Source organism: Meles meles, chromosome 17 (assembly GCF_922984935.1).
Source record: "Meles meles chromosome 17, mMelMel3.1 paternal haplotype, whole genome shotgun sequence".
Lineage (NCBI taxonomy): Eukaryota > Metazoa > Chordata > Mammalia > Carnivora > Mustelidae > Meles > Meles meles.
This window is the reverse complement of record NC_060082.1, coordinates 32,685,717-32,701,897: the sequence shown is the minus strand read 5'-3', so window position 1 is coordinate 32,701,897 and position 16,181 is coordinate 32,685,717. Positions and strand designations below refer to the sequence as shown.

Below are 16,181 nucleotides of genomic sequence, written 5' to 3'. Positions count from 1 at the left end.
AAGATTATCCACAGAATAACAAATGTCACACTCAGTCCCTTGTATAATGACTAATAAATGGGAAGGAAAAAGGTATCATTAGAGCCAGTGCGCTAGAAAACTACATGTCATTTGTACCTGATGATATTCATTTATTTATTTATTTTTATAATTTTTAAATTTTTTACAAACATATAATATATTATTAGCCCCAGGGGTATAGGTCTGTGAATTGCCAGGTTTACTTCACAGCACTCACCATAGCACATACCCTCCCCAATGTCCATAACCCCCACCTGATGGCATTTAAATAAGACTCTTCAAGTAGTTGTGACAGGAGAATGAATTAGAAATGCCCTCCAGCAGCATAAATCTGGCCCTTATGGAATACATCACTTACCTCCCAAAGTCTTAGATTCCATCTTTAACATAAATAAGTAAATTCTCCCTCCTCTGAAAATCCAGAGTGTATCTTTCTTTTAGCATTTATTTTCTAAGTTGTATTAAAAGTTATTTTTATAGATCTCACCTGTGGATTTTTGAAGTCTGGGACCATATCCTTATATATCTCTGCGCTTCTTATTGTAATACTCAACATAGTATTTGTATTCTGAGTGTTCAGTAAATATCCACTGGTTAATAATTTGAATTATTTTTACAGGATAATTAAGACACAAGAAAGATATGGAGGAGATGGGGTTGTTTTTCCTACCCTACTATGCACTATATACCCTATATACCCTATATACCCTACTATTATGTTCAGTTTCAAAGTGATTATCATCAAATCAGTATTTTTGTTTCGTGTGTTTTTAAGGATGGATATCTTTCAAGTTCTATATTGTCTTCTGGAGTAGGAAACTTTGCAAGAACAAGAAAATACTTAAACATGGACTAGATCTTGCCATTTGCGATGACGTGGATGGAACTAGAGAGTATTATGCTTAGCGAAGTAAGTCAATTGGAGAAAGAGAACTATCATATGATTTCCCTGATATGAGTAAATGGAGATGCAACATCGGGGGGTTGGGGGCTAGGAAAAGAATAAATGAAACAAGATGGGATCTGGAGGGAGACAAACCATAAGAGACTCTTAACCTCGCAAAACAAACTGAGGGTTGCTGGGGGGAGGGGAGTAGGGAGATGGTGGTGGGGTTATGGACATTGGGGAGGGTATGTGCTATGGTGTGGTGTACCCCTGGGGCTAATAATACATGTTTATAAAAAAATTTAAAAAATTATTAAAAAAAAAAACAAAAAAAAAACCTGAGGGTTGTTGGGGGGAGGCAGGTATGGAGAGGGTGGTTGGGTTATGGACTTGGAGAGGGTATGTGCTATGGTGAATGCAGTGAAGTGTGTAAGCCTGATGATTCACAGACCTGTACCCCCGGGGCAAATAATACATTATATGTTAATAAAAAATTTTTTTAAAAAACACATGGATTAGATCTTAATGCTTTAAGGATATATATGACTTAGTAAGGATTCATATTGAAAAAAATTAAGGTTTCATGAAGAATGCTGCATAAAAATGTGAAATATAATAAAGTATCAACATAATACTTATTTAGTTCCCTAATACACTTGGGCTTAATATGTAATGTCAGTGTTATGTAACAAATATAAACAAGCAAAATGTCTGCATAACAATGGTATATTTAAATTTTTAAATCTCTTAAATACTCAGTTATCAGTTCTCTCAAGGGAATGGTCAAATATATTCAGGTTCTCACCAAAAATAATATTAAAATATTTTCCAGATTATATAGCATCCTTCTTCCAAGTATCCCAGTGCTATTATTATGTAAGATACCACAAGTCTTTGCTCAGGGTTTATTAACCATGAAAACAACACTTTTTCTACTGCTCAAAATTATTGAGGAAAAAAAGCCTTATATTTAAATCATAAACTTTAATCATTATTTATAGCAAAATCTTCTCTCTGTACATATTATTATATGAGTTTGTCCTAAAGTTATTAGATCTGTCTTGAATAAAAATAGCTATCAATGTTCCATTTGCCTGTGATTCAGGAAGTTAAGATAGGGAAAGAAACTGATTTTTCTAAATTAGACACAGTTGTTTCTAAAACTCTAAACTTGAACACTTAAAAAATTAATAGAGCAATGTATTAGTTTTATACATACTATGAAAAATATATATTTTTCTTTTCCACAATTTAAAGAAAAACACTCTCTATTCTCATGAAACATATTACTAGTAATATAAAAATGAAATACTTACTATTAGAGTCCCTAGTTCTATCTATCCCATAGTGGTGGTGCTGAATTTTTACATTTTTGCTAAAGCAGTTAAGCAAGATTCCTTCTCTGTTTAAAAAAAAAAAAAAGAGCAGAAAGAAAGTACCATAAAAGCAACCATATTTTATGAGACTCCAAATACACAACAAATACGTCCTTGGTTACAACAATTTCTAAAGCCAAAAGGTCTATACTCAAGCTTGGGTAATGAGATGAATGGGCGCTTAAAATGTTTTAGTAACCATAAAACCAAGAGGGGTGAGCAAACGTACATTTCAACTTGGATTTTTAAATCTCTAACAAGTTGACAGTTACAAATCTGTTAAATGGAAACTTGAAGGCAAAGATTTAGTGAATGTCCACTTAAATTATGAATACCAATCCTGTGCTTAAATTGTTTGAGTTTAATCACAAAATATAACATTATTTACTGATAATGTTTGAAAAAATATATTCCAAAAGTACAACTCTTCCAAACTGCCAAAGAGAGGCCTAGATTACTAACCAATCTTTATTTTAAAAAGAATTCACCTTTTATCCATCAGCAAGGCTCATAGTTGCCCAGAAAATCTTGAGTGATTGAAACAAATGACAGCACCCCAAGTATTCAAAGGACTAGATCTAAGTGTTATTTCTCTGCTCTTAGGATAACCAAAAATATGCCTTTGAACATATTAAGCAGTACTTTAACTCGGGCAAACATTCCGTTAGCATTAGCTGTTAGTCAAAAATTGACTTTTTTATTTTTAATAGCTTGTGACACCAATGATACACAGAGGTACAACTGATGACCCTTTACTAGGTATTTAATACAATCACTTACAAGTATTCTCATGTTTATAACAGTGTTTTTCTTTTGGGAAATCAGAGGAGGGTACTTTAGTTTTGTTAGAGAAATTTTCCTCCCCAAACTTAGTACTTCTAAAATGTCATTTTTAATAATAGCAAATATATAAAGCATTGATAATACGCCAAACACTGTTCTAAGTAACTTACATTTATGAACATATTTTATTCTCTAAATAACCCAAAAAGAATTACTACCTTTTTTAAAGAACACAAGAGGAAACTAAAGCACTATGACATTCATTTGCCCAATCTCGACTAGTGAGTAGCAGCAGGAGGATCTGAACCCAGGCAGCCTGGTTCTAGAGCTTGTGTTCTTACCACGTTTCTTCCATCCATGTAGCACAATACTTTGAACTCACATTTTTGAATTCTTAAAAAGTAACTAACTTGCTGCTGGCTAAAATCCCCCAAAATCAAAATATCCACTGTTTTATTTAAATCACTTTCTAACAACTTTGAGGACTTGTATATTTCTCTCTGTAAGTAAGAGTAGGCACCATTTATTTGTCAATAGTGTCATTCAGAATGTAAAAGTGAGGAAATCTGAGAAGAGCAACAACATATTTAGAGTTGTCATTCAGACATTCTAAGTTTATTTGTAACATAAGTTCCTCTTTGGCAACATTTAGCATAGGTATTTAGTATTTGCATTTGAAAACAGACATTCAAATCATCCTGAGGGCTTTCCCTCCCAGGCCACATTCCACTGGCTCCCCACCAACACCACTGAAGACTGAGGGAGGAGGAAGGTGCAGAATGAGCAGTGGCAATTACCTCAGGTCAACAAAACCACAAATGGAAATATGCAGCATGAATAACAAATTATTTCCCATATATATATATATCCCATATATATATATTCCCATATATCTATATATATTCCCATATATCTATCTATCTATATCTACCTATCTATATATATCTCCGTGAGATAAATATATATAGATATATCTATATATAGATATATCTATAGATCTATAGATATATCTACACATATCTACACACACACACACACACACACTGTGGGATGCCACTACCATATGCTCCTTTTGAGAAAAGTCCTAAGACTGCATCATTTGTTCAGTCTTTCCATAGGGTGTCCTGCATCTTCATTTAGAAGAAATGCTAGTTCAGGGCATTTATCTCAAGGAGAGTATGATACAGTAATGGAGGCCAGAGCGAGCAGAAATGTGCCACACTGGAACAAGAGGGGGACTGTGGAAGAAGAGATTCATGTGCGGGCCCCGCTATTTGCTAGCCCAAGAACCTCAGAGAGGTTATTTACACTCTGTGAACATCATGTTCCTCATCTTTAACATGAAAAGAGTAAACAGTCTGTCTAAAGTGTCTATTAATGCCTGATACCCAGAGGGTACATGAAGGTCAATTATTGTTTTAATAGCAACTAATTGTGAATTTCAGTAAAAATAATAAAAGAACCATAATAAAAGCCATACAAAAAAGGGAGAAGAAATGTGTTAAAGAAAGTATAATCAATTCATAGAAAAAAAAAGGGTCAGTATAAACTACAGCTTTAAGGATCAGGAAGGAACTAGATGGCCATTAAAAGCAAGAAAGATAAAAGCACTACCAGGAAGAAAGAACATTAACTGTAGTAATTTGGAATGTTTGGAAGCCTGAGACACTTGGGACATTTTGGAGCCTCAAGCAGAATTCTCTGAATTGAGGTCAATTGTGAGGGTCTTGAAGGATAGTTTATGACTAATCTACAGGTCTAATTTTGGCAATATAAGAGAAATAACATAATAAGAATAGTTTGCTTTTATATATATATATGTAATATTTATATATGTATACAAAAAATATATAAATATTTCATATATATATATAAACAATCATGAAATTTGGAAAGTAATACCCAGTTAAAAAAGTCATATTCATGGGGTGCCTGGGTTGCACAGTGGGTTAAGCCTCTGCCTTCGGCTCAGGTCATGATCTCAGTGTCCTGGGATCGAGCCCCACATTGGGCTCCCTGCTCAGCAGAGGCCTGCTTCCCCTCTCTCTCTGCTTACCTCTCTGCCCACTTGTAATTTCTCTCTCTGTCAAATAAATAAATAAAATCGTTTTTTAAAAAAAAAGTCATATTCATTTAAAGCTATTTAGTGACTTTTTTTTCCAGTTGTACTCTAATAGCTAGAGGATACCACTGAGATATTTTTATAAAAAGAGACAAAACCATGAAATAATTGTAACTTGTAAACATGGCTCTTTTTTTAATATTAATCAGAAAATATATTAAAGACATATACCTATTACATAAATGTCCAAAAGAGTTCACAAAATAAAAAGTGTACTTTTAATAATTAAAATATAGAGTAAATTGCAAAGATAATGCCTAAATGACAAAATATACTTTATACACAACAAAGAAATAATTTTCAAAAAAAACTATTTGTTTTGAAAATAGAAAGTATCAATTAAGTTTTCATTCAAGATTCAGGAGAAATATAAAAACATACAAAATAAGAATATTGTCCCTCAACTTACAGAAAGAATTAGCAGTAAAAAATAAAACACGAAACATAAAAAGGAAAAAGATATTTAAGTTATCAAAGAAGTTTATAATAAGATGTGATCAATAAACAGGAAAGATATTCTCTAATGAAATTATATATTTTCCCGCTGAAATTGGGAATCTGGCTTTGAAAAAAAAAATCAAAGTCATTGAAATCTTAAACCCCTATCTGCTCAACTGGTAATTTGAATCATTTAAGGAAATTTTCTCTTCAATTTGCTTTCCTCAAATTTGAAGTCCCTCACAAATTTAAAAAGGAAAAGAAAAATGCAGCCTGCAAAGATTAAAAATTATTTAAATGTGGAAAATTTAAGCTAAATTTCTAAATTCTTCTAAATTGCCCTCCTTTACTGTAAACTTGAAATCAACTTGTTTTAAAAAAAAATTTGACAACCAGATGATTTTACAATTTTATCAGTACAGATGATTGGTTTCCAGTCTTTTAATAAATGAAACCATATAACTGTCAATAATTTTTAAAGACACCCCCATGTGTTTCTCAATATGTATACTATGTGCAATATTATGACTTCTACAAGGTTTTAAAAAACAGACACATATTCAAAAAGATTAGCATGCAAATCAGACATATGTACTTCTCTAGAGACAGCAGTTGATCTGCCTATCCATTTAAGGACTCCTAGTAACTCAGTAACTCCTCAGAGATGTAAGAGCCATTGGGTGGGAACTACTAATTGAGAAGCCAGTTTAGAAAGGATATGACCCATTCACACATGTTTAGTGTTTCATGGTTTATGATAGGGGTCACACACCAATTGTGAAAAGTAGACAGGTAAAGTATAAGAATTCTCATTTTCCAAATGAGAAGATCAAAGTCTAGAGAGACTAAGGAAATGGGTCAAGGTTACACAGGTTAATAACAGTGGAATTCTTATTAGATAGCATGTCTTACTTCTTATTACTAACTCAATGTTTTTCATCCATTACAACATAGTCAGCTGGTCATGGAAGGGCAGTGTAATTATTTTCATTAAAATCAGACTAACATACTTAACCAATAACTCAGAGAGAGAAACAAGCATATTTTGACTTATACCTTCTTGGACTATCTAAAAACTTGACTGGCTACAATTCTACATAATAATAATTTTTAGGGTATTAAAACAAAAAAGAAATGCCAAAATAAGCTAGCATATGCTAAATAGATAGCCCACTAAGAAGAATATTATGGAATAAGAAGATGATAAATTTCCAAACATTGCAAAATTTGCAAGCTCCAATATTTTTAAATTTCTACTTTGTACAGTCACTTCTAAATGGATTAATCTATGAAACCCAATTGTCTAGATAATTTCTTAATGATCTTAAGGTCAGGTGGTTACATTAAAACTCATTAACACACCTCATTAATTAATTAATTAATTAATTAAGAGGTAAGCTAATTTAGAACAATACATAAGATGATGTGCCAAAGAATGTGGGAAATAGCAATTAAAGGCTACTAAAAGAATTAAAACCGAAAAGTCAAGGAATTGGACACAGGGCACAATGCCTTAAAGCACATTATTTTGGATTTTGAAAGACCTTTATGACTCTCTGTGTGTGATAGTAAAATGTTTCTTTTCTCTGTCTCATTCTAAAGAACCATTTAAAAAGCAAATTAAAATAGGGATGAAATAAAACGCTTACAGGTTTGTATCTCAGTGCATCTCTGTAGGATCCAAACAAAGCAGCCTGTGCCCTAAGAAAGGCCCTAGCTACTCCATCACCCGTAGCTGTAGACTGCTTCTTCAGTTTATTTTTCAGGGCCGAGACCTGCATGACAGAGAGGAACAGTTAAATTAACACCTCAGAAATTGGTACAGCGAGGTACGAACCCAATCAGCAGGCAAACCACAGGGTCTGCAGGTCAGCCAAAAACTCATCCTCCTCCCTGATAGCTTATCTTTTTAACTGCAGAGAGCACCTGCTGGTCTGTTAATTGAAACCAAAGCAGGAGCCGATAGTAACGTGCTAATGCAAATTGGTTTATGCTCTCTTTTTTTCCCAAGGCCTCTTGACATAAATAAGCTTTAATTATTTTACGGTAAACTGCCTGTGAGCCACTTTTCTGCAGATTTTTAGCAATTACAACATGTGTCTACTTGTTTTGAGAAGCCGATTGGTATCGTTCATTTCTGCCATGTAAGGTTATTTGTTATAGGTCCTCCAGGATCACTTACCATTTAATTTTATTTTTGGAAGTCTCATTTGCATATGTAATTTTCTATTCGTTCGTTGAATAGTTTTCACCATTATTAGAAAAAAAAGAGGGGGGGAGAAGTTAACGTGATTGAGAACCTACCATGAGTAGAGAATCACATGTTATACAGTGTCTCAGTTAATTTTCACAGCCTTCAAAGATTTACCATTTATGAATGAAGAAACAGGGACTTAAAGATGTGAATCAGTTTGCCCTCTCTATACAGCTACTACATGGCAAGACTGAGATTTCAACCCAGTTCTGTCCAGTTTTTTCCCCATCACAATGTGCTGGGTTTGAGCTCAATGTCATTGCTTTATGAACCAGTAATCAGATTAATGTTTTTAAATCAAAGAAATATTTATTTCTCAGGAGTTTGCATAATTTCTCAAGGCATCCGAATTTGTTATCATTTTTCATACATTTCTGTCCTTCAAGTTCAGGTTCTCTGTATTTTATAGAATGGTTACTATTTATGAACGACCCTCACTTAGATGAGTATTCTTAGGTATAATCACAATCCTGACGTATACTCTATTTTTTTTAAAGGGAAATGATGTGATACATTCCTATCATCTAATTCACCCGACCAATTCTTTTCATGCATTATAGAAAACTACACTGTCTACACTTAAAAAATATTGGTGCTCATATCATTCTTCATTGATGCTTTACATGGGAACATGAAGTCACATAACCCCCCCCTTTTTTTTTCAAGAAAACAAATGATGGGAGAAATCATGGTTGGATTGCTCCCTTAACAGAGCATATTCTAACCCTTATGAAACCACCAGATAACAAAATAAAATAATGTCATTGCTCCTTTACATATATACCCAAGGAAGGGTATTTTTAAAAATTTCTTTATGCAAGCAGGCCTGACTACTCCTGTAGATGATGATTGTAATTGAAGTGTCAACCTAATTAACAACTAAACTTTGAATAATGCTAATGAGAAATGAACACAGCATCAGAGGAAAGACCAGCTCTACAGGTGATAAACCTTCACAGTAGTGACATTTTCCAGTGTAAAGTCACAGTTACTGTGATCTGATCAAAGAAAGAGACCCCCATTGGGTCCAATTATAACCACAGTTTTGAAAAAATTATTGAGTTATGGATGTTCATAATCTATGCAGAAAGGCCTTTGCAGTATAGGTCTTCTCCCCATAGCTGTGATCTTTTCAATTTATATCCAAGCTCCATAGATTCAGATAAAAGTTTGAAGCCTAATTCATTTAGCCCACAAAGTGCATAAATCACAATTCATTTAAGAGGAAGTTTTTATTATTAAAATCTAAACTCAATAAATGCACATTTTAAGGCAACCTACATATTCAAACAATGTAGCTAAATGATGCAAAGTCAAAGTCTTATGACTTGTCTTTTATTTTAAAGTTTGTAATAATGTTATTTTTTAAGCTTCAACTGCCTTTAATGAAAAACAATGGAAGTGAATATCAATACATGTATTTAATAACTGCCCCCCCTCAAAAAAGGCTTATGATGGAAGGAATATGTCTTTCCATGTATTATAAAAAGTAAATGGTTGCATTATTTTTAATTTACTTTTGAAAATAAAAAAAATTAAAATGTCATGCCTTACTTAAATCTTAGCAAAAGAAAATTCTTCAAAGTGTACTTTTCTATAAAACATGAAATTGACAGTTCAGCTCTCCACAAAATGAGTATTCTTAGGACAATCATACTACATGCTTAGAGTGAATGCAAGCAAGTCAAGCCATGCCTTAGCCTTCTTTACCCCAAGGTTTTAGATGCTGAATTCAGTACTTCTTAAGCTACCCAGGATCTTAATCATTTTATCACAAGCCCTTCCTAGCCAAACTGTAAATATGGGGCCTTCACCTCCAAAATTCAATGTAGTTCCTGAGATCCCTCAGAAAACACTTGTTCTAGAACTCTGTGGTCCAATACAGTAGCCACTTAAAATGTGACTAATCCAAATGGGGATTTGCTTGAAGTGTAAAATATACACTGGATTTTGAAGACTTAATACCCCCCCAAAAGTAAAATATCTCATTCATAATTTTTATATTGATTTCATAACAAAACAGTATTTTGAACATTTGGTTAAACAAAATATATTAAAATTAATTTCACCCATTATTTTACTTTCAACATGGCTACCAGAAAATTTAAAATTGTATATGTGGCTCACATTTCCACTGAATAGTACTATTCTACATGAGCATACTACCCAATGTGAGATGTAAGACTAAAACACTGCCTGGTAAGAAATACAGTTACATTGTTACTTTGCTTATATCTACATTACTTCAACCTTCACAAACTGCTTGAAAATGTTTTCCTTGACGTACTGTAGGAGGGCTTTGACTGTCAGTAAGTAGATCTGAAGTTGTTCCTATTTTTCAGAGACCAAGAGGGCAGGTGAGTTAACTGTTTCTTGGATGCACAAATGAATGCTCAAAAACAGTTTGTAGGAATGAAATAGAGTTTTTAAAATCAGTTTTACACAGAAAGATATGACTCTAATATAAAGTGACTGAATCAACCTTGCTGGTTCCCTGTCCTTTAGATCACTGGAGTAAATTATCACCAGTTACCAATGCCCTTTGCAGTGCTAATTAGCTTTTAGCAGTTTTTATCTATAAAAAGGGTGATGTCTCCTCTGTGCTTTTTCAGTATTTCGTCTGGGAAATGGCATTTCTGCTTTAATTTCCAAACTTCTAAATTTAATTATGAAATAAATGTACATTTTCCCGCAAATCATCAAATTTATATTCACATGTAACCCTGAACTCAGAAGAGCCTTTGGAACTTTAGTCACCTGGCTCTTATCACACAATCCCATTATGAGACACTGAAAAAGTATTCACTGTTCTCTCTTCTTATTCTTAGGAAAGTAAGCAAGCCTCAAAGTCCTATGACTAAAGACTACTTCAAAACTGACATCTGATTTTATTATGACACTCTTTAATCTGTGAATAAATTATCTTTCTAAGTCTAATCAGGTATACTAGACTAAAAAAAAAGTTAAACAGTGAAAAGAACTTCAGAAATAAATATCATTTCATGGTTCTTATCAAATGTTTAAATTCCTTTCATACAGTGAGAATTCAGGCTTCTGAGCAGCCATCCACAGGAGGAATTATAACCTGGGGTTAGCACAGTGGGAGTTCACTGCAACCTGAATATTACCAACAATTCTCCATTTTTACCCTCTTAACACTAAAGTGACTATGAATAAAAGTAGGGAATTACATGAGTAAACATAACAAACAGGTATAAATTAAAAGAGTGCAAGCCACGTGCACACAGTCTGAGTAATGAAGTAATTATGCCAACCGGGAGTTAGGAAGGGAGAGCACATTAAAGGAGCTGAGTTTTTCAGAGAAGTGACAGATTTTTCTCTCGACTTTTAGATGTGTCTTTTCAGGAAACATAAATTAACCCTTATACCCAGAAATTTTAATTTTGCTCTTTAGGATCACAAAGATAAACATCAGGGTAAAAAGCAGAAGGTAAAAATAAATGTCCAGCAATAATATTTAGATAAACTACACAACCCTAAAACACCCCTCTGATGTTTTTAAATACCTCTTTTTTGAACTACACTGTACTAGAGAATCCACATCCATTTAGAAAAGTTAGAGCTTCAACTTATCTGCTTTAGAAAAAAGTTATAAAGATAAAAAGTTGTATTCTCCCTTGAAACCTCTTATAGTCATCACATGAAAAATCCCTACATTTCTTCAATCCTTCTAATGTCTAGGGTTTTTTAGAAACAAAATTAACACACTATCCTCTTAATGTAATTTTTTAGTGAGCTTCTACTTAAGGATTAAAACAGTAACCATTTTAAATGAAAAGCACAGGATATACCTGTGAAGGGTATCATTACCCTGGTCTCTTTTATGCTTAAATTACCTATCGAAACCTAATTAATATGGGGTCAGTTCTAACTATTTTCCTTTCAGAGGCCATTATAAAATGGAGACAATCAAACTGCTCCACCGCAAGCCCAATGTTAGGCCAGCATCTCTACTATCAATGTCACTTTCATTCATCCAGTTACTCAAAAAGGAATCTTGCAGGTCTTCCTCAACACTTGACCCTTTTTCATCTCCCATATGTAACACATCACCAAGCACTGTCAGTTAGTCCTCTGATGGAGATTCAAATCTACTCACTTTTCTCTACATCTGCCACTATCAAGTTCGAGCAAGTAGCATCTCTACCTAGACTACTGCAAATGGTCTCACCCATTTCAGTGGATCTTCCTGCTTCATTCCTTATACTGAGAAATCTTCAGGACCTAGACCCCAAGATGACATTTTTTAAGAAGTCAAAGTAGATCACACTATTCCTTTGCTAAATATCTCCAATGACTGTCCATTAAAGTCCAAATGTCCCTAACAAGAACTACAGATCTTTTTTGATGGCAGCTCAGCTGGACCACAAATAGCTAATCTGAGGATTTCGACTGATAAGAATGACATCTAAGTTTGGCTAAAATCATCTTCATTTCAGCTTACTTATGGCACTATGACTACTGGTCCGCTAACATCCACTCTCCCTCTCTTTGGTAAAAGAAATCCTAAGTTTTAACTAGTGCTTGCTCAACCTCCTCATGCTGACGCAGCTATTTTCCAACATCCCTCATGGCTTGGTATGGCCATGTGGTTAGGTTCAGATAAATGGAATGTGAGTTCCATGAGAGCAGTATATTATGTCTTCCTGTTCACTCAGCTCCTAGCATAATACAGGCATTATAATAGGTGCTTGATAAATAATCAAATGAATGACTGTTTCAATGAAAGAATAAATAAATAAATAAGCAATCTATCACACTTCTACATTAATTTCTCTAGTTCAATGGATCAGAATATCTATGATGGGGCCCAGGAACATAATTTATTGAAAAGTTCACGAAGTCATTATGGTATCAGCAAGATTTGGGAACCACTGTTGTGACAGTGCACACAGTGTTGTTCATGCATACAAAAAACTCTCTTGTATGTGGAAAAGCCAAGAACTTAAAGGACTAGAAACAAATTGGAAATTATCTTTAAAGCCCAAATCAAGGTCTTTAAATTTAAGTATATATGTATATATGTATGTATGCATTAGCAGTAAGGAGAGAGAGAAGCATCCCATTAAGATGTTACAGGGAAAAAAAAAAGACATTCGGAGAAAGGCTAAGTAATTTAGTTGGAAATGAAAACCTATTAGAAAGCCAAGGAACTTCATGAGTACTTAAAATCACTACAAGTAACAAACTATAAATCAACTGTAAAATGGCAAAAGTACAGAGATATAAAGAAGTGAACTGTTAAAGTCTGTTCACGGCAGTGGGAGGGATAGATTCTCTTACTCAGTTGGAAGTAAATAACAAAGACCTTTTAAAAGTTTGGAAGCCCAGTTAATTAAGATTTTGACTTTCAGTTTCTTTGTTTTCTTTTGCTTTTGTATTTAAAGATTAGATTTAAAAAAAGAAAAAAGTACAAAAAATAGCAAGATCTATAGTTTACTTACAAACAACAACAGAACACCCGTTATAAACAATCACATCTCTCAAAATATTTAAAAGAATAGTGAGTTTCCACAGACACCCGAAGACCTGTGCAGAAGCACAATGATGGGCATCACAACACAGTCTTCCTTTCCAGAAAGAGGAAATAAGTTCCACTCACAACCAAAAAAGCATATGTTAAACATGCATCCAGGTTTCTTCTTTTTATTACTATAAAAGATGAAAATATCCTTATAAAATGTCCTAAGAAAAAACTCTAAACAAGGACTTTAAAAGCAACTTCTATTACAAAAGATAAAAGAAATGCAATACGTTTCCCTTCAACCATCACTTACTGAATGACTACTACTTACAAAGCCCTGTGCTAAGGCTCTGTGGCAGGGACAATGTGCATCTAGGTGCCTGAATTCTGACAGCCGGAGATGGAGGAGAGAGCAGGACTGCATTTCTCCAGGGGAAAACTGAAAGCAGTATTTGTCTCCTAAAGTCTACTCTGTTGACCACCCCCCCCCAAACAAAAAAGTCCTCTAAATTACTCTAGAACTTGAATGAATTTAGTTTATCTTTCTAACCTGGCCACTCCAAAAATTTGCTGGGGAATTTATTTACTGCTAAATATGATAAGGATTCTAGCAGAGCTGTGGCAAACCTGGAACTAATATAATATTCTCTGGGGCCTTTTTTTTTTCTTTATAACATATACTATGACAATTTTACATATTAAACCTTCATGTTAGGTTAGAAGAAATATACAAAAATTAAACATATCTATTAACTCTATGCACAGTTGCAAGAGTTAAATTTGTTTACATACTCTCATTTTTTATAAAGCTGATTTAAGAAAATTCTCTGAAATAGCCAACTCTTTTCAAAACTTATTCCAAAATTAATTAACTCACTTGAATGCAGGTACCTTACATTTTTACTTAAAGTCAGTGTTTTGGGGCTTTTCTCCAAGGTCTTCAGGCTTCTAATTTAATGATTTTTGGTGATTCAGAGCAATTTGTGTCTTTGCTTTTCATTGCACAATAAAACCATTAACCTTTCCTTCATGTGATACTTTAAAGTATCACTAAAAGACAAAATATTTTAGAGGACCCCATTTTATAATAAAGTATTCTCAATATTTTAGTAATCAAATATGCTTTCTATTAAATGTAGCTATCCTATAGCATACCAGGGCTGTATAGTGAATTGCACAACCTTAAGTGTACTATGTCCATACACTCATAATAGAAAATAAAAAAATCATTTTCCAATAGTGTATTATATAAGATGAAAATAAGTTTTTAAAAGCATTAACAATCCTAATCTAAATCAAATAGATCATACCGATATTTCTTTAGCCAAGATTAGAATAGAGAGTAAGCTTCTATATTAAATTCTAAAACAGTTACTCATTACACTGTATATCATGTTTATATGAGAGAGACCATGATCTAGAGTTTGGGGCATAAGTATGACAGGATCAACCTATATGAACTAAAGCTCTAGAAATACCATTAACAGTATACTTTCTGTGTCTTCGTCTTATCTAAAATAGGAATAAGTATATTGACCTGAGACTATATTATTTTCTTACAATCTAATGAGTTAAAATAATTTAAAGACTGTTAAGTAACATAGGCCAAAATTCACTTTTCTGGTAATGGATATTTTAGTGCATGTAACTTTTTCAGATGTCAATTCTAACCTGATTTCATCTATAAGAATTAGTTTATAATTGTTCCAAGTTAATTTTCTCATGAAGAGATTTCCTAAATCTCATTATAACTCTAATTAGCTTAATTTTCTAACAAGTGAGTTATCCTATTTATTTTTGAAATAGTTAACAATTCTCCAAATTCTTTTTTAAAATATTAATGATGATAAAAATTAAAATAAGCAGTAGTACCTTAGAAATAGAACATTTTAAATTATTATGTAATTGAAAACTAAATTTGCATATATATTTGGAATGAGGAGGTCTTAATAGTACATTATCTTAGATTAAAATGAACTCACTTGAAATTTCAAATGTTGTATTTAATTCAACTGTTTCAATTTCCCCACACTTAAAAACATACCACAGTAACACTAAATTCAACTGATATTGTTACATAGCCTTAAAATTTATTTTTTATATAAGAACAACCTACATGTTTGAAGGTATCCATATTTGACATAGTCACTAAAAAATAAAATCACAGTGCATGAAGACAGAAAACTACAAAAGTACATTTTAATGGATCTACTGCTTTTAAAAGATAGTCCATGTAATAATCAATATCGTTAAAATCACTCTCAATAAAATTTTTTTTCTTTTAATGATCCAAATCTATAGTGAAATGATGAAACAGAAAAACAAGTGTTCTTGTCAGAAGACAGGAAGAGAGTTTTTTCCCTTTCCTTAAAGAAAACAAAGGATTCCTGATAGTCTTGCCCTGATTTATTTTTCCAATTTTAAATACCTTAAGAGTAGCGGAACTGCTACTGGCATGGTAGTATTTCTAACAGTCAATAAATCTAAAATATTATGTGTGAATATTGGAATGAAGCCATTAAGAAGATTACAGCATGCAACACAGCAGAGGGTCCACAGGAAAAAAGAACTAGTAATTCAGGACAACTGTGACCACTGACCTTTGAACAGCCAAGACCACTGGTCAAGCTGACACAGTAATAGAGTGCACATGCAGAGAAAGTCATCTAGCCTGTAAGTATAATTTAAATGCTTTGGTGGATGATTTTTAAAAGGACCCCTTTTAAATACCAGTTAATTTATTAAATAATCAAACAATACCAGTAGTAAAATTTTTCAGGATTCTAGTATATCTTATTAATTCAAATCACAAAAAA

General features: G+C 33.0%; 1 protein-coding gene across 3 annotated transcripts in view; it reads right to left on the bottom strand.

The window, feature by feature from the left end:
- The window catches only part of DENND1B (DENN domain containing 1B), a 267,935-nt gene that overhangs the window by 82,398 nt on the left and 169,356 nt on the right, over positions 1 to 16,181 (bottom strand). For all 3 annotated transcript variants that reach the window (XM_045982799.1, XM_045982800.1, XM_045982801.1), the window contains one exon: positions 7,276 to 7,401. In XM_045982799.1, coding sequence (XP_045838755.1) covers positions 7,276 to 7,401 — 126 coding nt within the window. The remainder of the gene's footprint in view (positions 1 to 7,275; positions 7,402 to 16,181) is intronic.